At 33.3% G+C, this 25,673-nt stretch overlaps 1 protein-coding gene across 1 annotated transcript in view; it reads right to left on the bottom strand.

The window, feature by feature from the left end:
• Positions 1-25,673, bottom strand: part of LOC129226202 (rap1 GTPase-activating protein 1-like) — a 102,457-nt gene that overhangs the window by 16,193 nt on the left and 60,591 nt on the right. The window contains exons 8-14 of the mRNA XM_054860801.1: positions 22,287-22,340; positions 20,127-20,210; positions 16,719-16,819; positions 13,016-13,145; positions 11,598-11,749; positions 9,010-9,175; positions 4,776-5,069 (exon numbers count right to left, since the gene is read on the bottom strand). Coding sequence (XP_054716776.1) covers positions 4,776-5,069; positions 9,010-9,175; positions 11,598-11,749; positions 13,016-13,145; positions 16,719-16,819; positions 20,127-20,210; positions 22,287-22,340 — 981 coding nt within the window. The remainder of the gene's footprint in view (positions 1-4,775; positions 5,070-9,009; positions 9,176-11,597; positions 11,750-13,015; positions 13,146-16,718; positions 16,820-20,126; positions 20,211-22,286; positions 22,341-25,673) is intronic.

Genomic DNA, 25,673 nt, shown 5'->3' on the forward strand with positions numbered 1-25,673 from the left:
CTGAATTCAGCTTAATCAAGACATTTCTTTGAACTTTATGTTGACTGCTTCTATTTCTGTGTACAGAGTAAGAAATATTAAACTTTTTGTAAGATAATGAAAGTATTGTACATCCTATTCTGTTTTCTGTTCGACCGTTTGAAAAACCTGTTAATTTCTAAAACATATACCTTGTTTATTTGAGATTTGTGACATGTTGGTTTGCAGAAAATAATTCACATGAAAGACTTATAGCTAGCGTAGTTTCCTCTGTACAATCTACAAATATCGAGAAAATCAGACGTGACAGGACTTAGTCCAGAAAATTTGAGTTATTTATTGACCAGTTAAAGAAAAAGTTAAATATATTTATTTAAAATCTTTGAAGTATTTTTTTAATGCCGTTAAGAGTTAAGAAATACTATTAAAGTTCAAAATTCCCTTTTATGTCCATTGTCTGTGGTGAAGAACAAATAAAAAAGAAGTTTAAATTGTGAAAGTATTTAAATTAATTATTGTTTTAAAAAACTTCTCAGAAAAATTAAAAAAACCCAAAAGTGGGTTAAATAATGGGTTTTTTTAAATGGTTTTTTTCAAAAAAACCCATTGGGTCTAACCCAACTGGGTCCAATCTGGCCAACCCTGCTTGAAGGATTATCAAACTAATCAGTAAGTATATTATGATGGTGGAATTTGTAGAAGCAAATTTTATTTCCGTCCAGATAAATCAAAACAGGGTGGTTCTGTACACAAAAGATTAGTGCAGTGGAAGATTTTTATCTTTGGTGAAAAGGAGAAATCAGGTATGATCATAATCCAAGTGCCCGAGTAAAGATAGTAAGTGAAACAAATGCTCAGCTAGAAAACAGGATTATCATTAAAATTTTTCGTTCAAAAGATCGGACTGCTAATTGATTGAAGTTTGCTTCGCTGATTATTTGGCATGGTTACAGTAGCGTGGTGGCTTGGCGACTGGCGATAAACAATGGAGTTGCGGGATTATTGAATATGTTTGTTTTACATCAGGGGGGGGGGGGGGGTGATTTCCTTTATCATTTTTTAAAACTATTACTTTGCGACAGTTGAATTCCTTTTCATATGGGGGACATTGCAGCGGGATTTCCCGTTGTTCTAGATGTACAGGGCAGTTAATCTTTTACATTAAATATCAGAGGAAGATTTCCATCACTTGAGTGTGGCTGAAGGAAAAAACCATGTAGTTTCTGAAGATCTTTCACGTACGCGAAGAAAAGTAGTTAATGAAACAACTGCTCAGTCGGCTTTAATAAATCAAGTTATAATAAATGTACGCATTGTGGCACCAAGTATCTTAAAAGTATTTTCATTTTGCATATTTCTTTCAACAAAACGGTTCAAACACTTGATGGTTTATAGACATTTTTAAACTTTTTAATATACAAAGTTTGAACAGGACAACGTCTGTTGAGTCCTCTAGTAACATTATAAAACCTGTCCTGCGGACACCTCTCTATTGCGGACAAAAAAAAAATTGTCCCGTTAGTATCCGCATTAGAGGGATTTTACTGTATAACTATGGGCTACAGTAGTGTGGTTCAAAAATACATGTAAAAAAAAAAAGTTTCTCTTACATAACACAGGGGTAGAAGTGATCGACTTGTCACATATAGGACATTTTCCACAAAAAATATAGGACAAATATAGGACACATTATATGAATAGTTTCGTTATGAAAAAAGAAATAATATATACATATTAATTTATTTTTATCAATGATTTTGTTTTAAAAAAACCTCTCAAACAAAATTATAACTTACACCTGAAATGACTTTCCTGAAGTTGAAAGAATAATTTTTGAAAAAAGTGTACTTTGTAGACAAAAAAAAAAGTGAAATTTATTGATAATTAACACAGCAACTCACAATTTTTGCAGGGATAGAAGTGTCACAAACATAGCTTATATAAATAAACAAAAACTGTCTTTGTGTTGAGAACTAACAGGAAATAACCAATTCTTTGTAGCACAAATATACAAATATTTTGTTCTATAAAATTCCACAAAAAGAAAAGATTGTAAAAAGACTTTTAGAACATTCCAATCAGAAAATGTGCACACAAAAATATACCCGCGAAAACAAAAACCGAAAAAACCCACGCTGGAAAACAAAACAAACTGCTGTTGCCAAACGCAAAATTCTAAAACCAACTTTAGAATTCGTTCTCGAAACTCCACCCACTACAGTGACGTCATATTGTTGTGGCCAATGAGAGAAGATGCTTGTTGCAGGATTTAGTGAGTTGTGTTTTTTAATTTGAAATTCGTTTACACACGTACTTTCCACGAAAATTCCGAAGTCAGATAGTTTATTTACTGTTGTTTTAAAGAAATAAATTGGATAAAAAAAAACAGGAATATAGGAAATATAGAACATTTTCCAAAAATATAGGAAATATAGGACGATTTTCATACTTTTTTTGAAAATATAGGAAATATAGGATATATAGGACCACTTCGACCCCTGATAACAGGACAGCTCTCAATATTTTGAGACATGTGGATAGTAATATACTGGAAGAATTTTAGCTTCCTATTTCAACTGAAAGAGGGTGCTCAACTCCCTCCTCCAAACTTCATAAGTATGGGGGGGGGAGGGGGTGAAAAAATTCATTGAACTGAAAAAAGATTTCTACGTATTATAGTATGCACGAGTAATATGCACATATATTGCAATAAAATAATTATTTAAACAAACAGCTGGGTAAATAAAATGTTTCTAAATTTGTGGCATTTCCTATGGTACGGCTAATGTTAAATGAAGGGGTCATTCAACGCCCTCTTAAAATTTGAGCAAGAAGCTAAAACTTTTGCAGCATAATACTACAGTAAACTCCCGATTATCCACCGAATTAGGTGGCGCTAGTGCCACGGATAATAAAAATCGCGGATAAACCACAAAAAGGCTAAAATGAGGGACAATTAAGGTAAAAATTGTTCTTCCTCAAAACTTGGCTGTATTGATGCATAACACTTTCTACAAACAGTCAAAATATATAAAGTACAGTAAAAATGTTTTGTATTTTTGCACAGCAGAGCTTGACAGCAGTAAATAGCAAGTGTTAATATGATGAAGAAAACACAATAAATAAATAAATAAATAAATAAGCAAATAAATAAAACAAAGACAACTAAGTTTAAATTTACAATTTTCAACAAAAAAAAAAAAAAGAACAGTCATTGGTATTTTATTTTTGCTGCGAAAATAAATGTTCATGATTGTTGATTCACTTGAGGATATTAGAGAGTTTACTGTATTAGTAAATACAAAAAAAAAAGGGAGGGGGTGTCCTGGACTCTAGCTGAAGAAAAGTTTTTTTTTGAACCACCCTAGGCTACAGTACCAGGGGTAGAAGTGATCAACTTGTCACATATAGGACATTTTCGACAAAAAATATAGGACAAATATAGGACACATTATATGAATAGTTTCGCTATGAAAAAAGAAATAATATATTATTTAGTTATCTTTTCCTTTGGAGCACCATGCACCAATATTTGTACCATTAACACCCTCCTGGTTCAACCACTCCTCACGAAATTTTGTTAAGCAATGCGATTTCGCCATTATAATTTCACATATTACAACAAAATACGATTTAACATCTTAAGAGACTTACATTCCATTCAAAGATCCCGAAATTCCACAAAAAGAAAAGATTGCATAAAAAAATATTAGAACATTCCGATCAGAAAATGCACTGAACACAAAAATATACTCGCGAAAGCGAAAACAAAAACCGCGCTGGAAAACAAAATAAACGGATGTTGCCAAACGCAAAATTCTAAAACCGACTTCAGACTCCGTTCTCGAAACTCCACCCACTACAGTGACGTCAGATTGCTGTAGCAAATAAGAGAAGATGCCTGTTGCAGGATTTAGTCGGTTGCTTTTCTTGATTTGAAATTCGTCTGCAGACGTACTTTCCACGAAAAATCCGTAGTCAGATACTTTATTTACTGTTGTTTTCTTTACTAATAATAAAGCAGAAAGTCTCTCTGTCCGGAGGATGTCTGTGACGCGCATAGCGCTTAAACCGTTCGGCCGATTTTCATGAAATTTGGCACAAAGTTAGTATGTAGCATGGGAGTGTGCACCTCGAAGCGATTTTTCGAAAATTCGATGTGGTTCTTTTTCTATTCCAATTTTGAGAAAAAAAAAACTATCATAAATTACGAAATCATCATAACGTGGAACCGTAACATGGGCACAAGCCAACTGGCGAGATACGAAATTATCCTAACGTGGAACCGTAACGTCGGTACGAGCCAATTGGCGAGAAAATTCACCATACATTATTTTCATGAAAATTAGCACAAAGTTAGTATGTAGCATGGGGGCGTGCACCTGGAAGCGATTTTTCGAAAATTCGATGTGGTTCTTTTTTTATTCCAATTTAAAAAAAAAAAAAATTCATAAATTACGTAATTATCATAACGTGGAACCGTAACACGGGCACAAGCCAATTGGCGAGATACGAAATTATCCTAACGTGAAACCGTAACGTCGGTACGAGCCAATTGGCGAGAAATTTCGCCATACATTATTTGTAAATATACAAGCGAACCAAAAGACCTTCAGTTTTTCTATTACGGGCGAAGCCGTGCGGGTGCCACTAGTAAAGAAATAAATTAAATGAAAAACAGGAAATATAGGACATTTCCCAAAAATATAGGACGATTTTGATGCTTTTTTGAAAATATAGGAAATATAGGACCACTTCGACCCCTGCAGTACGAAAACTGCAGAACTTCGGCTTACGTAGAACGAAGAGTTCATGCTCACCACGTCGGGCTCTGCGGGGGCGATGCCGCCGTTGACGATGCCGGAAGAGGAGCGCTTGTTGGCGGCACAGGCGGCCAGGTTCGCTTCCACCGAGAGGCTCCTCGCCCTCCCCGTTATCGCCTTCCTGACGGAGTCCAGGAACCTGCCCCCGTTTCCGTTCATCTCGCTCACTTTGACTGCGCCCCCGTCGCACGAGACTCCGCTGAAGTTCTGGGTCTTGAGGCGGGCTTCGTCGTACAGCGATTGGAGCAGAGACATCCGGGTGCGCTTCTGGAAGGAGGAAGGACTGACGTGAGTGGCAGAGCAAAATACTACGGTGGCTCCGAAAAGTGTTCGTACGCTTTGAAATTTTTTTAGTAAAATCGAAATAACGCGAAACTGAATGTGAAGTCCAATATTTTTTCACATCATTCCTACGTCATCTTCCTTACTAATAATAAAGCAGAAAGTCTCTCTGTCCGGAGGATGTCTGGACGTCTGTAGGATGTCTGTGACGCGCATAGCGCCTAGACCGTTCGGCCGATTTTCAGGAAATTTGGCACAAAGTTAGTATGTAGCATGGGGGTTTGCACCTCGAAGCGATTTTTCGAAAATTCGATGTGGTTCTTTTTCTATTCCAATTTTAAGAAAAAAAATATCATAAGATGGACGAGTAATGGGCTATAATTCTCCAGCATAAAGCAAGAAAGAGAATAGCCCAAGTTTTGCAAAGAATAATGATAATTCAAAGCTATTAAATTAGCAAAGTGTAATACGCGATTGGAGTAGTCGAACTATTAAATAGAAATTTATCTTCTGCTGCATGAAGAATCTTATATTAAGTGACGAAAAGTCATTCTTTAAAATATCAACGTTTATTTAAACAATTAACAATTGTAAAAGATAAAATGAGAAAATAATAAAGTAACTTGAAGAATCAATAACTGAAAGCCATACGCAAAATTAAAGTATAATCATGAACTTTGTAGACCTATTATATCTATTTACTAATTCTATTAAGTATTACCGAATATTCCATTGAAGAGGTTTTCATGATCTCTATTCATAGATCTCTAATACTAACATTTCAATAATGCATCACCAACACTAAGTTCGGCGAGTTCTAGTAGAATCTATTAGATCACATCTAACTACCGATCAGAAAACTAACTTCCTATTAACCCATTCCAAAAACTGTGAATGGCTATCTCGATGGCTGAAAAGCCAAGAGCCGAAAACCCCCAACTGCAAACTGCAAGTTGGCAAACTAAAACATCTATCGTAGATGCGAGAAGTGAAAAAGAGAAAGAGTCATATCGCACGAGCGTATAAATACTGCTTTCCCAATTAGCATAACGCATCGTCACAAGTTCAACACGTGCGGAAAAGACGTGTGCAAAAAGCTTCTAGAATGCCTGAGAACGAGTGACGTCATCTGACCTTCAATTCGCCGGGAAGCGAAAACAGATTCACTCATTGTTTACGTTTTCATCTGAAGTTGAAGTACGCGGGAAGAATCGCTTGTCAAAGCGAAAAGGATATTACAACGCGAACAACGCTAACATGCATAGTAAGTTTACAATTAAATAGCTTTAGTTTGTAAATGATGAGATACATATAATTAAATAATAACATTGTACTCAGGATAAACTTAGTGTTTATCAACGAGTAAATTACGAAATTATCATAACGTGGAACCGTAGCATGGGCACAAGCCCATTGGCAAGATACGAAATTATCATAGCGTGGAACCGTAAGATGGGTACAAGCCAACTGGCGAGAAAATTCACCATCCATTATTTTTAAATATACATGCGAACCAAAAGACCTTTTGATTTTTCTATTACCGGCAAAGCCGTGCGGGTATCACTAGTTATAAATAAAACCCTGTAGTTTTTTCAAAATATTGACCGATCTTCTTTTTGAAATGGGTCAAAAAACGAAGAGATAGAGAAATAACATGCCACAAAAGTCATTGGACACTCAAATATTTTCGAATCAATTCATGATTAAAATTATCATACGTCGTTTTTTTTAAAATTATTTTTGCAATGTGTTAACCCTTAAAAGTCATTTCGCTTTAATTTTTTGTTTATTAATTCCTTAATATTGTGCTTATTACTTTAAAATGACTGGTATTCGTTAAAAACCTCAAAAACCATTAGAAATTTGAATTTTTTTCCTCACAGTAGCGGTAAATTGGTTTGAAATGTCTCTAAGTTAGTTAATTTATTTAATTCTATAGTGAAGTGCATAAGTTTTAATATTTTTAAAAGAAATTTCATGTAGTTTTGTTGAAAATTGATCGCAGATCTTATAATATAATGCCTATTCCGAAAGGTTAATTCTAACCAATCGATAGGGTCCTATTTCATTGAAAGTCGTAGGTGTACGAACACTTTTGGGAGCCACTGTATCTACAAGGTTTTTGTGAGTTAACTCTTTTGCCAACCTTGCTAAAAAGTGGGGTGATGTGGCGAAAAATAAACTCTTTTGCGAAGCAGCCAGTTTTTTCAAAATAGTGACCACATATTTTTAAACTCAAATTACAGAATTATATATTTTTTTAATATATTGAAACTAATTTTCCTAAATAGATTAATTAATGTAAGTAAAGTAGAAGACCGTTATAACGCACACCTTGGGACCAGAGCTTTTGCATTTTACAGGTTTTGGCGTTATATAGGTCATTTCACAAATTTTGAAACAAATATTCAGAATATATATATATTAGCACTTCAGAATTAGTTCTATCTGCAATGAGTATTAAAACACTAATTACACAACTCATCATTCACAAATAAATATGCTTTACAATTTAAAAAAAAAAGTGAATTATCCTGCACTTCTGCCAGCTTCATAGTTTGCATAACAGCTGCATTTTCAAGAGCCATCTTTACTGTGAATATTAATTTTCATTTAAAAGCTTTGAATTAAGCTGGAAAGAAGAAAAACTGTTTCAAAATTTAATTTTTCTAACAATACTTACGTAAGCAAGGGAAAACAAAGGGATTTTTTAAACTTCAAAACCTATTGTTTACTTCTGAAAAGTTGTGCAGTTTATAGAGAATTGCGTTATATAGGTTGGCATTATAATGGTCTTCTACTGTAACACAGTTTTAATCTATCAACTAGTAAAAGGCTGCACTTTGATTTTTGTTATAAAATATTTTACTGATTACTTAATGCCTTTGGTACACTTTGAGGTCAGCCATTTATTTCTTGCGATGGCAGTTCCCAAATGGTTTTTTACTACATTTAGTTATTATAAAGTCAACTGCTAACTTTGACCTTTTTTGCTTACAGGACAAAACAATTTTTTTGAAATTAATATAAACAAAAAACAGTAGTTAAGCAGAAGAAATACCACATTTTCCGCTTAATTACCATTAGTAAACAATATAATGATCAGAAATTATTTTAATGCCATTTCATTCAGCTTTTATCTTCACTTCAAGTACACATTTTCTAACTAAAATTAAATGTACATTTAAATATTATACAACTGTCAAAAAAATTCAAACACATTATAGTTTCAAAATATAGACAGATGGCAGATGAACAGGAAGCAGGATTAGAATACTTCATTTTGTAGTAGTGTTTAATCCTACCTATTACAAAATGAAGTGTTTTGTTTCCTCTATCTCTCATGGTAGAACTATAATGAAATTTTGAAACAGAAAGTATATATCATGAAGTGATGAAAAATTAGATAAACAATTAGTAAACAGTAAGATAGAACAGCAAAAGAAAATAATTAAAATTTTAACTTTTTTTTTTTTTCATCAATGCTTCCACACATAAAAATATTTTAAGAGAACAATCATGTAACGCTTTAATAAAAAAAAATTTATATATCTGTATATATACATATATATATATAAATATATATATTAATATTAATATTTATATATATATATATATATATATATATATATATATATATATATATATATATATATATATATATATATATATATATAATAACTGTAGAATTTTTTGATACAAATGAATAGTATTTGTTTCTCATTTAAATGTTTCTAACTAAAAGCTTAACATTATTCTATAGTGTTTCATACATTTCATGGATGTAGGGGGGTAAAAACCATTTATTAAAAGAATACATACTTCAAAGGGAATCACTTATTTTCAATACATCCTTAATACGCAACTAAACAGAAGTTGCTTCCAACTTTGCTGTAAATAAATAGATCAATAGAACCGAACTTACTTCAAGTTTTGAAAACTTTTCTGCTTTGTAGCAGGCAATTTCAGCATTGATGAGCTTCGTGAGCAGGAATTCCCGAAAGACCTCCCCTTTGGGAAAAACGGCCGGGTTGGGCAGGCTGGGCCCGAAGGGTGGAACACCTTCCCTTGCAGTCACAGAAATCTTATACCTGGAAAAAAAAAAAAAAAATCTCTAGACATGAGTAGATACATATAGGGAAAAAGGGGGGCACATGTGAACATTTTTTTTCATTTCTTAATTTCTCAGAAAATAATTTCAATTTCTCACAGAAAAAAAGTCCCCATGATTGAATAGACTTTTCTTTGTGCCATGGATTTTTTTCAGATTTTTTAAAAAAATATTTCTATACTTTATGGAATTTTTAAAAAATGTCTTGAATTGTTCACATATGCCCCTATAGGAGGGCAGATTTAAAAAAGCTTGGGGCACATGCGAACACTATTGAAAAATGCAGAATGAGCATCATATTTTAACGAAAAGCTCGTTATAATGAAGCATATACATATATACTAATTGCATTCAAGGACTTGTAACCTATACTGTCAGTTTGAATTGCACAGTAGCTGTTATTAAGTAAATATTTTTTTCTGGATTACAGAACTTTGCTCACTGTCAAATTTTAAAGTTTCATAACATGTTCTAATCATTAGATCGACAGGAAAAAATCTTATAAGTCTATTAAAAGATACAAAGTATATTTTATTATGCAATGTATATTCTAGTTATATAGTACGTTTAAGCTTCATACATAATATGATGATGAATTTAAAAAATTTTCTAAACTTCATTTTTTAAGCTAAAGGAAAATATTTTGTCTTTATTTTCTGTGCAAATATTATGTACCACTAAATTTTTAGCCAACTATTTAGTAATTAACGAATTAAAAAATAATAATAATAAAATAAATAATTAGTAATTATGTAATAATAATAACTGACGATAAATTTATAAACTGATTTCAGCAAAACAATAATTATAAATCTCTACATCTCTTTTCACACCTATATATAAGCTTACACTAATATTTATATTTGCAGAGAAGATATGGGAGCTGTTCACATGTGCTCCTACAGGTTGCGTTCACAAGTGCTCCGGCATCTACTTTAGAACTAATTTAAAAAAAAAAAAAATAATTTAATTATAAAATTTAAACACTGGCATAAATTTACGTGAATGTTCTTATAATGGTTTAAAATAATTAAATTTAGCTTATTAGTTAGTTTAAAATATTTTTACACAAAGAGGACAGTGATAAAAGTACATCAGCATCTGCTAAAACAAAGAAGCAGTCACCACAGGAACATAAGCTGGCTCCTTGCTCTGAAAGTTTGGTTAAATAGTAGGGCTGGTACTGTTATTACTTGAGAATTTGAGATTTTTTGTTTGACGTTATCCTAGTAAAACATACCATGATCACATGTGCCCCCTTTCCCCCTGTGTAAGAAGAAGATAGGTGAACAAATGGAAAAACTTTTCAGCTAGTTAAATTCATACTATTTAAATCTGAAACTATGCAGGGAAATTTTGTAGTAACTAGAAGCAATTCCAACTTTTATACTAAAATGTATTCATTCTATTTCAAGGAAACCTCTGTATGACTTTCTTAAAAACGAAGGAATATTTTAAAAGTCCCATGGATATTGAGCAAACCCTGGGATACTAGGAAAAATGTTGAAAAATACAGCACTTCATGCAAAATCCAGTAAAATTGGATGGCTTGTAAAAAAAGTGAAAAAGATACAAATACGTAATAATCACCAACTTTATAAAGAGCCAAGTGCTTTTTATTACCCTTTCCCCACAGAGAAAAATAAAAATTCATAACAAAAATAAAAATGGAAATTTTTAAAATTACAAACATACATGTCAAAAGTTACTTATAAAGATAAATTATGTTGTTACTCTATTAAAAGTTGAAGAAATGAGGCAGTGAGAAGCAAAGGGATGACATTGCTAAAATTAAAAATTTGGAGATAATCAGTACAAATGGTAGGAGAACCTCTTTTCTGTTTTAAGGCAAGAGATAGTACTAGTAGTCCCAGTCAGTAAGTGAGGTTAAAGAGTGTGATGTAGAAAAAAAATCAAAGGCACTTTAAATGCATTTAACTCGAGGCTTTAAAAAGTCTACTTACGTCCCTTTGCTCCTTGCAGTCTCAAATGTGAACGAAGACCACGAAGCGTGTTTTTATGCGTAAAACCAATAAATGAGCTAACCAACACTGTTGCAGAAAAAATTGAAATGCATAATACAGGATAACAAAGAGCCCTTTATAAATGCATAATGTGGCGAGTTTCTGCACTCAGATTATTTATATCCCAACGCTCACACTTTATGCTTAATGAAAGCCTCTCATGCAACCTTAAAAATTCCGTGTGCAAGTTGTGCTACAATAATATTGCTTTGTTCATTATTCAGGAAAACAGTTGGATTTAAATTTTAAATTGAATCAAATTTTAAGAAAATTTTAATAAATGATAGTGTAACAAAGCAGCCTAAAGCTTTTATTTTTAGTTCCGCTTTGACATGAATAATAACAAACAAAAGTGAAAACTTAAAACCACAGAAGTACCTTGTCCGTGGCGTCAATGGTTCCACGGGCTGAACCACTATGTAGGCATGAAGAAAGTGGGAAGCAATCATAGAGGGTAGAAAGGGGGTGCAGTCACTTTCTTGGAACACAATAGACACGATGTCGTTTCCTATGTGGCGTTTCCTTTGAAGCTAGTAAAAATATAAAGCTTTTAAAAACAATAAATTCCTATAGACAAAAAAAAAAAAAAAAAAACATTGTGGAAAAAAAAAAAAAAACAATTTATTACACGCATAAATACTTATGTCTTCAAAGTTATAAATTATTAATTAAAAGTTAATAATAATTACAAGCATAAAAATGCAATAAAATATAGAAAAATTTACTTTGACACACTACATAAAAATAATGCACTAGAAACCTCACAAAATATCCTCATAAGCTAGAAAAAACATGCTTACAGCAAACTAAAAAAAAATGTAGTGGATACATATTTTCCAATAATTGTTTCTAAAAAATTAATGATACAATTTTAATCGCACCATTATTTAATATAGACAATTTTTATTGAACTATTATTCAACACAGGAAAAAAAAAAGAAACTGATTAAAAGGAAGAGCATTTAAGAAATGTCTTATCAAACATGTGAAAATAATCTAATGTAACAAACCAGCTGAACTATACTGCCCTGCTAAGCACAAAAGTTGTATCTGCACTTTTTAGAAAACTGAGTTATTGTCACCAGGTGGTTCCCAGGTTGTCACCCTGGTTGTCACGAGTTTTAGGCAGAATATGCTATAAATAGCATATATTTTGCCTAATTAGGTAGGTTGCTTTGTGACTGAGAAATATTTTTCAAAATTTTTGAAAAAGTGGCATCTGAACCAAATATCTGAAGGCACAAAACTTTTAGCTGCAATTATTACTTTTGTGTTTAGCACCACAGTATAAATGTGTTACACACACACACACTAGAGATGAGACGGGCTCAGGCTCTAAAACCGAAAATAGGTTTCGGGCTCAGGCTCAAGCACACATATTCAATCGCCAATCTCCATATGAATTCAAAGCAAATAAATATTCTCCCACTGTGAGAAAAGGAAAGGAACATTTAAATCAGTTCAATCAATGTCAAATTTACCCCCAACCCCCCCAAAAAATTAAAAAAATTAACGCTTATTTATGTATTTTTTTTTGGCAATTACTATTGCAATATGTTATACAGTAATGCATTTGAAGTGGAGCATTTTAAGAAAATTTAGAAACTTCTGTTAATGAAGAACATTTGACGTAACATTTTTCATTAACAGAGAGATCATGTCAGAAGGCTTAGTTTTTGGTACAAGCAAATTTTCTTCGGGCTCGGGCGGGCCCGGGCTCTCAAAAATGAGCCTGAACTCATCTCTACACACACACACACACACAAAAGTATGTAATTTTTAGAAAAAGTACACACCTGCTGAGCATCTCCTTCAGTGTAAGGCAGCAACGTTGATACATGAAACATAACCTCACATTCTTGGAATTGAGTATAGACAGACTGTTCCCCAGTTTGGCCGTAATTGGCATCGAGGCCCCCACGGAACCTGTAATAATTTTGAAATAATGTGCAATTAGTACACTCTTGAAGGACTCACAAAAGAGTTGATGGGTCATTTCACGGTATTTTTGACATTTATGTAGAGTCCGTAGCGCGACCTTTTTTGCAGCAACTTTTTAATTTACTGTTTGATTTGCGAATTATTTTAATTTGAGTTGGTGTGTTGGTAGGAAAAGCTCAAAATAAAATAATATGCTAATCAAATAGTAAATTAAAAAGTTATGGCAAAAAAAGGGTCACGCTACGGACCCTACACAAATGTCTAAATTACCGTGAAATGACCCAGATAATAGTTTTTAAAAAAATTACTGAAAAAATTCAAATTTATAGTCAGTAGCCAGTGTTTAATCGCCACTTTTTATTATTAGAAGTAATTTTATCTAGCTATATATATATATATATATATTTATTTTTTTTGACGCTTTATATTTCACCACCTTTTTGGCCAATACTTTTCTTCACCACCTTTTAACCACCAAAACGTTATATATCATAGATGAAATAACTGAGTTTCCTAATACACTGGTTGAAGAGAGAAATTTAAAATGTAATTCTTTTCTAATATAGAAATAATTTAAGTGTTAAAAAATCATTAACATAACCCATGAAGGTTGATGAAAAAACAAAATATTATAAAAGGCTCCTCAGCTGTTTCATAAGACCAAAAAAAGACAGAAGGAAACACTAAGCAATTTGTTTTAGACAGAGATGGAACAAGGACTTTTCTCAAGCTGTGAAAATACTCCTTGAAATTTTTTACAGGAGGGAAATTCATTTACTTGGAGGAGTGGTATATGAAAAAAAAAAATCATGATTTTTAAAAAAATAAAATCAGATTCTTAAAAAATTTAAATTGATTTTTTTCTATTAAAAAATAGTTTTAAAATATTCAGTTGTAAGTAAATTTATAATTATTACAAACAACTTATCTTGAAATTAAAAAAAAAAAAACCATTATATTTCAAGTATTACTTTGCAAAAAACTTTCATAATGTCATGTAAAACAATATTCATGCAAATGCATACCATTCAAATTGAACTTAATATGGCTGGAATAGTGAAACACTATAAAAAAAAAAGGGAAAATGAACAAATCATGTTACATAAGCTGATATTATAATCAAACAAGAGTTCAATGGGAAAAAACAATTAATTTAAATTAGATTTCAATTAAATAAAGATCACAGATATTAGATTTTAGATAAATATTTTTAAATTCAACAAAATCAGATTTTCTGTTTATATATAAAGCTGGTACATAAAATCAGATATTAGCCCACTTTTATTTGCACACATTCACACAATGTCATTACATTAGGTCAAAACTTTTCTTTACATCCACCTTTTAACTTTAAAATTGCTTGGTGGTGTTCATTGGGGGAAAAAAAAAGAATCTGGATAAAATTGCTACTAATAGTAAAAAGTGGCGAGTGAACATTGGCTACTAACTAAAAATTTGAATTCACAGTTTGAGTAGACTGAATAGATTAGAATAGTCAAGAATAAACTCAAGTGACAAAATCAAAAAGAAAGATCATACTAGGCATAAAAGACAGAACTAGTAAGATTTAGAAGTTTCAAAATGATTTCTAGGGTTTAAAGTTAAAAATGATTTCAATCAATGATTTATTCTAAAAAAAATTAATTGATTTAAATGACATACTAGAAACTTACCATTAAAAAAAACTTCCAAGGCAGAAATGGGAGATGGTAGTAAAAGAACAGATGTGTGTACTATTTTCAATTTCAACATTTAGAATTTTTAACATTTTATATTGAAAATAATAATAATAACAACATTCATATGTAATATTTTCAAAGTTTCAACTGCATTTATTTTTCTTTATTTTTCACAATGTTAATTCTTTTATTTTAAATAAGAAACTTGAAAACACGTTTGACTAAACATTTAAGGCGATTTTCAGGTTTTAATGTGCGAAATACAGTTGCACAGGTATTAAAAATATTTGTGATTTAAGATAAATTTCTTAGAAGTTAAAGTAGCTTCATGCACATTATATATATACAGGGTGGTCCCGAATTCATGGTACAAACTTTAATGGTAGGTACAGGACATTGTAACAAGGATTTATTGCATAGGAATGTATAGCCGCAAGTGACGCGGTACGGCATAAACAGGGGAAATAAAAGGAAAGAGAAATGGAGTGATCGGTTTTTATCACTGCCGGTAGAGGGCAGTAGATCTCTAGCCGCCGTTGAACATGATGCATCGCAGTAGGGAAAAGCGCCATTCACAATTGTACTGCCATAGACTATGGGTGACTTTACGTATGCAGAAAAAGCAGACATGCATTACATGTACGGCCGTGCAAATGGTAACGCCAGAGCTGCGTTACGAATGTATCGCGCAGAGTATCCTAATCGACGAATGCCGGATCATAGTATTTTTCAACGGTTACATCGTCAACTTTGTGAAACAGGTGCATTCGACGTCAAGAGACATGACGCTGGTTGATTAAGAGCTGTACGCACTCCAAGGCTGGAAGAAAGCATCTTGAACATTGTGGCTGATAGACCCGAGTCAAGCACAAGAACTGTTTCGCGTGACGTAGGTGTGAATCATCAGACTGTATGCAGAGTGTTAAAGGAAAATCGCTTACACTCCTTCCATTTTCAGAAAGTACAAGCATTGAATCCGACAGTTATCCTCTTCGCGTGAACTTCTGCCAGTGGGTGTTGCAGCAATGTGCGTTGCAGCCGGATTTCGTAGGTCATGTGCTATTTACATATGAAGCGACATTTTCACGCGAGGGTGTCTTTAATGCGCACAATTCCCATGTGTGGGCAACCGATAATCCACATGCAACGCGTCCACATGCGTTTCAACAACGTTTCAGTATTAATGTGTGGGCTGGTATTGTGAACGACTTTTTGATTGGCCCATACTTACTACCCACGCGACTCATTGGCGGAAGCTATCTTGTTTTTCTGCAAGAAGTGTTCCCAACAACTGCTGCATGATGTTCCGATCGCCATCCGTAACTGCATGTGGTTTCAGCACGATGGAACGCCAGCACACTTCAGCTTTGATGTACGGAATTACCTGAATGCCACGTTTGGTGCTAGATGGATTGGGTGTGGTGGACCAGTCCCTTGGCCACCCCGATCTCCTGATTTCTCGAGCCTCGATTACTTTTTATGGGGACATCTAAAGAGTCTTGTTTATGAGACTCCAGTTGACTCAGATGAGGATCTCGTCGCTCGCATATCTGTAGCTGCCGCAGGTGTGCGTGAAATACCAGGCATCTTTGAACGTGTACGCCAATCGTTGCACCGATGCTGTCAAGCATGTATCGCTAATGGTGGACGCAATTTTGAACACTTACTGTAAACATGACACTGATCAACAACGATTTCAATAAAATCTTTGTTTTTCCTTTCGGCGGTTATTTCCCCTGTTTACGCCTAACCACGTCACTTGTGACTATACATTCCTATACAATAAATCCTTGTTACAATGGTCTGTACCTACCATTAAAGTTTGTACCATGAATTCGGGACCACCCTGTATATATAACCAATTATTTGATTCACTGACCCTTTGAAATCTTTTAATTTTATTCGATTGCCAAGAAGACCCAAAAACTCGTCCATAGCTGGACTGTGGCTTCGATTACCGAACAACTCTTCTTCGGTAGTCTAAAAAGTAAAAAAAAAAGAAATTTAATGCATTAAAAATCAAAACTCTGCAAGGAAACCAAATAGAGTACAAAATAAACATATTAACAGCAAAATAAATCGCCAGGTCAACAATTTTCAAAATACAAGTTACATGTTCATTTCTCGCAAATTGAAGCAAGATGACGCACAAAAGTCAGTATTTAATATAGTTTTGTTGTAATGAATTGAACAATGTTCCCTTTGAATGTGCAAAATTATATACACCTAAGCTTTGTTGTCAGTCTAATACTTTGGAATACTAGTCAATTTTAAGGTTACTACCCCCTCCCTCCCCCATATCAGATAAAGTTTACCGCACTACATAATTATAGGAACAAAAATACATAAGTATAATGTGCTAAAAATCAATATGAAAATTTTATTACAGCTCGCCAATCCAATGTAACACCCAAGAAAAGATTCTGATACTTCTTAAGTTTAAGCAATCAACATTTCCCCCCTTTTGATTCAGACTTTTTTAGTTAAGAGCACAAAAAACTGCAAATTAAATTTACAAATAACATGTCGTTGTTACATTTTCAGTAGCAGTAATAAATTTTGGCGGTGAAAAGAGCCAAGTTTCATTTTTTAAAGCTAAAATGAGTAAATTATGCCACATCAGTCAAAGAACTTTGAAAAATAGTGGTGAAGAAACTTAACTGATTCTTTAATTGTAACCTAGGATGCACTTCTTAAAATGTTGGCTTTCCACATATTGGACCTGGGTTCTGACCAGCAGTGGCCAGTTGGTCGATTTTGGAGATACAGAAAATAATCAGAGCCCATGTCATATGATTATTTGACATGCAAAAAGATCCCTTGGGTAAGTTAAATAAATACCTTAGTGCATAAAAAGTAAAATAAGAAATAACGTCAAATAGCACAATTGCAGATAACTGCAGACGCCTTTTGGCGCTACAAGGAACGTCATTTTCAAGGCAAAAGAAATGAGCTAATGAGTGAACGGATGTAAAGCTTTTGTCGGATGTCTTTTCATCCATCCACTCATTTCTTTTACATTGAAAAAGGTGTTCCTTGTAACGCCGAAACACATGTCAGCAGCAATCTGCAATTTGTGCTATTTGACGATATTTCTCATTTTACGATCCTTTCAGTATTTGTTTGGCTTTGAATGCTCTCAACAAAGTTAAATCCCTAGTGCAGTTTTGCATCAAAATGAGTACAGGTTCCTCCTTCTGATGGAAATTGTAAGTCAAAATTATCTGTGCCATTGACATCCACAAAAATGGCGGCACATGAAAGAAAGGACGCCATTTTAGGAGATCAGGCTAGATCTGCGAATGGTTAGTAACCAATACGTGAAGCCCCATTAGAAAAAAAAATATAAATTTTTTTCATTTGATTAAAAAGTTTTCAAATTTCCTTCATACTGGCTACTTTCTAAAAACAATACGCAGCAGGAAATAGTGTTAAAAAAAAAAGAATAAGAAAACAGTAAAAATCTATTCAAAAGTAGCTCAATCATTATTTATCAAGCAAAAGTATTACTCCCCTTCAGAAATAACATAAAAAACTGCATCAAGTTATACTCATGTCTTAAAAAGTACTCTGCTGAAATAGGATTAGCATTCCCTGAGCACAACATTTGTCTCTTCTTTCCTATTGTTTAGAAAGAGAAATTATAATTTCAGCATAATTTTTTTTCAATGAAAAGCACATGAGCTCTTTTTAGAAATTCCTAATGTTAGAATTGAAGGGCCAGGGGAAAGAACGTGATACGCCACATGATGTGAAATTTCAGTAGGTCAATTTCCAACTTATCTTTACTAATAATAAAGCTGAAAGTCTGTATGTCTGGATCTCTGTGACGCGCATAGCGCCTAGACCGTTCGGCCGATTTTCATGAAATTTGGCACACAATTAGTTCTTAGCATAGGGGGGAGCACCTAGCAGCGATTTTTGAAAATTCGATTTTGTTCTTTTTCTATTCCAATTTTAAGAAATTTTATGAAGCAATTATCATTACATGGGCGAGTAAATTATCATAACATGTGCGAGCAAATTACCATAACATGGGCGATGAACATAGCAAATTGGCGAGAAATTCATCATCCATTATTTGTAAATATTTAGGCGAACCAAATGACCTTTTAATTTTCTACCACGGACAAAGCTGTGCAGGTGCTGCTAGTAAAAATTATTTGTAGAATTTTTCAAAGGTATTATGCATTTTATATTCTGCAATACTAACACCAGATATGTTTTTCTCCAAATGATACAAACACATGATGAAAACATAATCCATCGTCATGTTTATTTCAATTTTAGTTATGAGAAGCAAAAATTTTGATCGAAAAGTCGCTCCTTGTGGCTTGTCGCATTTCTGTCCCCGAGCTCTTTAATTGCATTACCGTGATTCTTCATCTTTACTATTAATAAAGCTCAAAGTCTCTCTGTCTGGATGTCCGGAGGATGTCTGGATGTCTGTCGCATAGCACCTAGGCCGTTCTGCCGATTTTCATGAAATTTGGCACAAAGTTAGTTTGTAGCATGGGGGTGTGCACCTCGGAGCGATTTTTCGAAAATTCGATGTGCTTCTTTTTCTATTCCAATTTTAAGAACAAAACTATCGTAAGATGAACGAGTAAATTATGAAATTATCATAATGTGGAACCGTAACACGGGCACAAGCCAATTGGCGAGGTACGAAATTATCATAACATGGGTACAAGCCAATTGGCGAGAAAATTCACTATACATTATTTGTAAATATACAGGCGAACCAAAAGACTTTTTAATTTTTCTATTACGGGCAGAGCCGTGCGGGTACCACTAGTTACTAATAAAAAAGCTCAAAGTCTCTCTGTCTGGAGGATGTCTGGATCTCTGTGACGTGCATAGCGCCTAGACCGTTCGGCCGATTTTCATGAAATTTGGCACAAAATTACTTTGTAGCATGGGGGTGTGCACCTCGAAGCGATTTTTCGAAAATTCGATGTGGTTCTTTTCCTATTCCAATTTTAAGAACATTTTCCGGAGCAAAATTATCATAAGATGGACGAGTAAATCATGAAATTATCATGACGTGGAATGGAGGAGCGAATTAACATAGCCAATTGGCGAGAAATTCGTCATCCATTATTTGTAAATATACAGGCGAACCAAATGACCTTTTAATTTTCAACTACGGGCAAAGCCGTGCGGGTACCACTAGTTCTTCATAAATTTACACAACATTGCAATTGTGCAGGCGCATCACCAGTTTAATGAGGGAAACACATGCATCAAGAATTTTATACACATTGTCAAAATACAAAAGACATACCTGTCCATATTTTTGGTATATGATGCCAAATTTGAAGGTATTGACTAGAATGTGTTCATCATATGCCATAAGCATTTCAGAAGCCTAGAAAGAAAAAAAAAATCAGACTTCACCATACATTACCTTTTTGAAATCTTTACTAATATTATAAAGAGAGAGGGCGGATTTTTGTGTGCTTATATGTTCGAGGTAATCTCCGGAACCACTGAACCTATTTGAAAAAATCTTTCACTATATGAAAGGTGCTTTCTTACTGAGTAACATAGGCTATAATTCGAAAAAATCCGATAAATAGTTCTTTTAAATTCAAATTTAGGCCAAAATTTCACGTAAATTGCCTGCTATTGGCTATTAAAGGGGTGAAAAATTACTTGCACATATTAATATTTTATGTCGTTGAAACGGGTAGAATTTTCCGCGTTTTAAGCAATTTGTTTCAATGCTCTAACTTTATTACGACGGGAGCAATTTGCGTTTTAATCTCGAACTATTTTAGGCTTAGCTGAAAATTTGGCAATACTTTCTTCATTAAATCTATCAATAAAAAGTGAAGGAATTGTCCCACAGTTTTCTTTTTGACACCGTTGGAAAAAGCGGCATAGCGGCATTTTTTACTCCAGAAATATCTCGACCTATGGTCGAAAAAGTAACCTTCTATCTCCAAAGGAAAAAAAGTTACAAGCCGTTAAAAATAAACTTCGAATAAATCTAATCTCCATTAAAATTACTGATGTTTTGTTTCGAATTGCCATGGTTACGTCTTTTAGCTTCGCTTCATTTTAATATCTTAAAGGTCCACAAACTTGGCCCCACGGAACTTAAGCAATGGGGAAATGTTTTCGCCAATTCTGCATATTTTACGATCTACGTTATGATAATTCCCGCAGACAATGTAGAAATTGCGGGAAGACTTTGAAAACTAGGAGTCTCAGCAATTTTCCCAATTGTCGCCAAATTTGTGGACGCCAAAGACCAAGGGCTAATGTACTTCGGCCATGACCTTGCTGATAGTGGCAAAAGCAAACAATGGGGTTGTTTCCTTCAGTCAAAAGAAGTACTTTTAGTCACTGAAATTTTTTTCAACAGAACGATTCAAACACTTGATAGTTTATTGAATTTTTTTAGCTTTTCAATTTACAAGGTTTGAACAGAATAACGTCTGTCGGGTCCTCTAGTAATAATTAAACAGAAAAAAAATGATCGAGAATTAGTTAATAGAGCTATGTTGACTTTGTTTAATGTAACAGAAAATTATTTATAATTTTTATTCAAATAATTTTGAGATTCTCAAAGACAGCAAAATACCTCTCCTTGATGGACAATAGTGGATGAAGTAAGAGGGTAACACAACGGCTAAACAATATAAATAATAAATCTACAAAAGTTAACCAACAAGAGCATCTATACTAAGGATTTTTTTTCTATTCTTCAGCCTGTTGTAGAAATGAATGAACTTTTTGAGATACAGTATCAGAAAATAACTATCATTTTGTTCAATTCTGGGGGAGGGGGGAATCCTGCAACAATAACATTGAAAATTCTTAAACTTTAGTACAGCACAGACAAAATAAACTACAGTGAATTTCAAAAAGTCGAAGTTGCAGGAAATGCAAAAAAAAAAAAAAAAAAAAAAAAAATTTCAACGTATTGAAAATTTGACTTATCAAATACAAAAACAAAACAATAAAACAAAATAAAATACTACTACGGAAACTCATTACATTTATAATATGAGCAACAACATGATAGAATAATGTATCGAAGATAATATGGTCGCCTAAAAGCAACAGTAGACTATCCGACTGTTATTCCTGGAATTAGATATCTTACTGTTGCTCTGAGGCGACAATATGTACTTGAAAATATTAATGTATAACATAATTCTATAAATTCAAGGTTTGTACAGGTTGGAAAACAATTTTATAATTTTATACAGCATATAATACGTTTCGGTCCCAATGCATTCGTTAAATCAGGGTCCGACTGTATTATTTCAGATCACTTTGATGATACAAGAAATAGAATAAGATTCTTATCAATTTAATAAGTACACTGAAAGGCATCAATAGCAAAAAAAAAAAACCTCCAAACATTAGATTTTATTATTGACAAAAGCGGCAGCTACAAACGGTATGTAACAAAAACATAATTGTAACTTACTCGAGGAAAGAGAATTGGAGTAAATCTATCAACGACAGCTTCTCCGCACATTATCTGCATAAGGAAAAATAAAGCAAGAATTTTAAATTACAACCATAACTTTTTCGACAAAATGAGAAGATTTTAGGCAGCCTTAGAATTAGGAATAAAAAAACTTTGTATCACAATTGCTTTAAAAAAAAAAAAAAAAGAGTTGAAAAAAACTAGACATAATATATTTATTTAAACTAAACTTCCAACTGTCAATGCAACCATAAATGAGTTATTGAGAAGACCCAAAATAGAATGGACTGAACAGTGGTTTGACTAACTACAGTACCAAAACAAAATTGTCAAAATGGAGCTTAGAAATTTTATGGCTTGTAAAAATGGAGGACACGAGTCAAAATGGCAACTATCCATTATTGCTGTTTGAATTAAACTATCATGAAATGATATCAAAACCGGGGTCGACAACCTTGGAGAAACGATTTGAGGAGCGTCTGTAGTGATTTTGAGGAGCAATTCAAAAATTTGAAGAGCAATTTGGTATTTTGTATAAAAATCAATAAAAATAACTAAACACGCTTATCTAAAATTGTTTTATAGCTTCAATAGATCATTTTACACACAAGTATAAGAATAATTATTTTTAAATTAATAAAACAGCTTTAAGCACTATTTCAATCGCTGAGTATAAGCAAACCCAACAACTAATTTCCCATATTTACATGTTTGTTATGATAAAAAAAAACAAAATTTAAGCTTGAAAACTTTCGGCCGGGAAATGAGCAGCAAAAGAACTTCTTTGCGGAGTCGCGGAGTTTCTCCATTTTTGCGGAGCAATTGACAATCCTGCAATACACATAAAGCTCCTTCGCTTTATTTTTAATCCTTCACTCATACATATCCATTTTTTTAAATTTTAACATGGCTCTAGACAAAAAGGCTTTGGTCATCTTGATTAACAGACAACACAAATTGCATGTCTGACTCTAAGTTATCATAGTAAAAAATGAAAAAGACTAGATATGTAAAGAACAAGGCATCATGAATCATAAATTATGGTTTAAGAAAAATATAGCAGTTTTGTTGCCTATGACCATTAGTAAGTCATAATACAGGGTGTCTGAGAAAGATCCGTACAACTTCAAAATTTTATTGAAAAAGAAGCAATAGGGTTACAGCGAAACTAATTAGCACATTAGATAGAATAACTCAAAAAGTTTTTTTCCTATAACTTAAGTTATTACCTTAGGTACCTTAGTACTTCCATCCACGACTGTTTCAGCATGCTAACATCAACAGTAGCTACAGCTGTTTGGATGTTTTGTTCCATTGTGTTTGCATATTAGATTTAGTTTCGATAAACCACGCAACACATTAAGCTTTCTTCATGCGATCCGCCATTGAAATAACTAAAATGATTTAAGATTTCTTTGCGTGACATGTAGCGCCATATATAGTCAGAAACATACTGCAGAAAAAAACTTTTTGAGTTATTCTATCTAATGTACTAATTAGTTTCGCTGTAACCCTATCGATTCCTTTTCAATAAATTCTTGAAGTTGTACGGATCTTTCTCGGACACCCTGTAGTTCTCCTGTAAAGCAAATCCCAAACTGAAAGGCATCTTTTTTTAAGTCAGTCCATTAAATAATTCATTATTCTCCGCCACTTGAAATAAAAAACTAAGAAAAAGTACTCAATTGATCTTTGTAAGCACTGGCATTGCAAAGAGCTAATACTGAGCATTACCATTTGAAAGTAATTTTGGAAGTTTACTTTCGGTCACAAGATTTTGCTTATTTTCATGCAGAAAAGATTGTTATGAAAGGAAAGACATACGCAGATTTGACTAGGGTTGTGAAACTGGAATTGAAAACCAAGAACAAGTACAAGTTTTCCTTAGCTTCACTGAGGGAAACACGGGAGAAGCTAAAATGTGCTTTACATCACATGATGAAAGTTTTAATTCCTGCAAGGTCTCTGTGTATCTGCTGAATGTTAAACAACATGAAGGGTTTTCTGAACATCCCCAAAGCAGAATACTACTAAATTTGCAACATACGTTGCAGAACAGATGCCTGAGCTGCAAAACAACTCTGTTCAAATGTGAGAGGAAAACTCAGACAAATTTTCTGCAGAAATTCTACAGAGTTCTGTGAGATTTCTACAGAAACTGCAGATTTTTTGCAAATATCTTCCAACAGAATTGTTTGAGATTTCAACCCTTTTGCATCCAGAAAATATTTCAATTAAGTACTTAGAGAAGTGTTTTATCATATGCTACCATAACTCGACTCATTTTTAAAATTATTTTAGTAATTCAATTATTTAATGTTAATTGCTTCTTCGTGATATGTAAAACTAACCAAAAAAATGTAGTTTGACACCTAGGTTTCGATTTTTATAAAATGTTGTATCTTTTCTCTTTCTATGTATTTGAGAAAGCATACACAATATTTTTGGAGAATCTCAATCCATTCAGGTTCCACAGAAATGCATAGCAATGGTGAAGTTTCAAAAACTTAAAAAAAAAAAAAAACTCCTGTATGAAACGTTTTTGATTTAAGGCTCTCAATTTGTGGAAAAGGACACGTTGGTTGCTTTTGTATACAATGCTTGAAGTACTTGCAGAACATTTTTGGTCAAATGATTTTACGTTGCAGAACATCGTCAAGTATTCTGCTTTGGGGCTGAACACTACAAATAACCATTGCCGTGGAGTTGAAGTCGAAGAATAGAAGTCGGACTGATTTTGGGGTAAAGGAGTCGGAGTCGGGAGTTGAAGGTTTAAAATTTCACAAGTTGCAGTCGGTCATTTTCCCTCAAAGTCTGCAACTCTGTCAGTACTTGCAGAGTCGGAGTTCGACTGATTTTGCGGTAAAGGAGTTGAGGGTTGAAGGCTCTGAAATGCAAAGGGTCTGTCATTTTTCCTCCGACTCAGGGTTGCCACGGAAGTTCAAGAATGAAATTCCCTGACATTTCCAGGTTTTCCAGGTGGTTTTGAGAAAAATTCCAGGTTATCAATCTCCACCTTCATTTTGCAACATTAATATATACATCTCAAATTTTGATAAAACTTACCTCATTTTCAAACTTTACAAACAATGGCTACCAAATTTAATTTACTCAAGCTGAAATAATCAAAAATATGTAATAAGGGTGGTTCAATTTTTTTTTCTCTCTCGGCTCGAGTCCAAGAACCCCTTATTTTTTTTAGACTTACTAATAGTATTGTGCTGTAAAAGTTTTAGCTTCTTGCTCAAATTTTAAGAGGGTGCTCAATGACACCTCCATTTAACATTAGCTCTAGCATAGAAAAAGTCAGATTTAGAAACATTTAATTTCCCCAGCTGTTTTTTTTTATGTAAGTAATTATTTTATTGCAATGAATATGCATAT

Source organism: Uloborus diversus, chromosome 7, assembly GCF_026930045.1.
Source record: "Uloborus diversus isolate 005 chromosome 7, Udiv.v.3.1, whole genome shotgun sequence".
NCBI lineage: Eukaryota > Metazoa > Arthropoda > Arachnida > Araneae > Uloboridae > Uloborus > Uloborus diversus.